Genomic DNA, 1,341 nt, shown 5'->3' with positions numbered 1-1,341 from the left:
CATGTCGCTCAAATGATCGGCAAAGTATATACATTTTGGTATAATTCCAGGAGCAAGTGTGTGATGCAAGGAAAAAGTTTGATTACATCCCACAAACAATGAGCAACCCCCTAGATCTTTAACGGGGATCCAATGAGATGAAGAACAAGAAGCGATAGCAGTCGGCACAAACTTGGAAACAAAGATAACCACTATCTTCGCTTTCCAACTATTATCTATCTTCCTTTTTCTAGTATCAATCACCCTCTCTATTTTTAGAAGTGCTCATGATAAAAAAGCAATATAATACATGTAATCAGAGTTTTTGGTGCGAAAGCATGGGTCCTGAGTTGTCGGGCAGATCAATTCAAATTTTTTCCATTGACGTCAAAGGCCAGAACCATCGAGAAATGTGTGATTGTGTAAAATCTTTTATCTTCCTGATGATAGTAAACATCCTCAAATTGCTCCACGTGCATTATGGCATAAAGAGGCAACTGCGGGCCGAGAACCCATGTTTGATCTCCCAGCCTTTCCAAAGCCAGAGATTTTGTACGTCCATAGATAACAATAGCAGTTCCTGATAAGTCATTAGAAGAGACAATGATCTTCTGAAAATATATATCACGTAAGCATTCCTCGTCTGTGCTAAAGTATGAGTAAATTTCATTACAAAAAAAATCTGATAGAGCCGTCAGGGCCATAAACATGCCCTTCGTCTTTGGGGATGGTGAAAAGAGATGGGAATGATATTTCAGCCTTTGTGAGAGGGTTAAAGAGGCGAGCCTGCAGATCTTCTTTCTCAAGGGTCATGAGCCATCCATCCTTCGAGCCAAAGCAACGACGACCGATGATGTAACTATCAAGGGAGGAGAAGCGAAGATGGCAACCGACACTGGTCTCTTCTTCTTTTATTGTAAATTCACGGAAGGTGAGTGAATTGGAGGCTTCTCCAGCTTCACTGGGAAGCAATAACCAAGGTGAGGGACGACATTGAATTCCATTGGGTACATCGTTGGAAAGAACATAATTCCATGAGGTGCAGACAACAAAGAGTCGAAGGTAGTCTACAATGGGCAAATGCGATGAGGTGTAATGGATGAGATCTATTGGGAGATCAGACCATGTCATAATATTATTGTATACGTGGTGGCAAAAAGATGAGAAAAGATGCTTGAATGCCTTATGCAATCTTTGTTAGATATATATAGCATAGCTCCCAAGTGGACCTCACCAAAAATAGCAGGAATAAAATAAGCATTTATGACTAATAATTTTTTGGGAAAAATTTGTGGATAATATTCAAAAGCACCAATTTTTTTTCTTATTGGTGGCTAAAAAAAGGTCAACTTCCATTTTCCC

General features: G+C 39.7%; 1 protein-coding gene across 1 annotated transcript; it reads right to left on the bottom strand.

Annotated features, from left to right (window-relative positions):
* Positions 1-341: 341 nt before the first annotated feature.
* On the bottom strand, positions 342-1,110 carry LOC110097373 (F-box/kelch-repeat protein At1g57790-like). Its single transcript, XM_020823720.2, has 2 exons — positions 692-1,110; positions 342-627 (listed from the first exon to the last, which is right to left on the bottom strand). Exons 1-2 carry the CDS (start codon positions 1,108-1,110, stop codon positions 342-344), a joined length of 705 nt encoding a protein of 234 aa, XP_020679379.2.
* Positions 1,111-1,341: the final 231 nt, after the last annotated feature.

This window comes from Dendrobium catenatum, unplaced genomic scaffold (assembly GCF_001605985.2).
Source record: "Dendrobium catenatum unplaced genomic scaffold, ASM160598v2 original_scaffold_224828, whole genome shotgun sequence".
NCBI classification, from domain to species: Eukaryota; Viridiplantae; Streptophyta; class Magnoliopsida; order Asparagales; family Orchidaceae; genus Dendrobium; species Dendrobium catenatum.
Note: the sequence above shows the minus strand (reverse complement) of the source record. Positions and strands in the feature narration are given on the sequence as shown.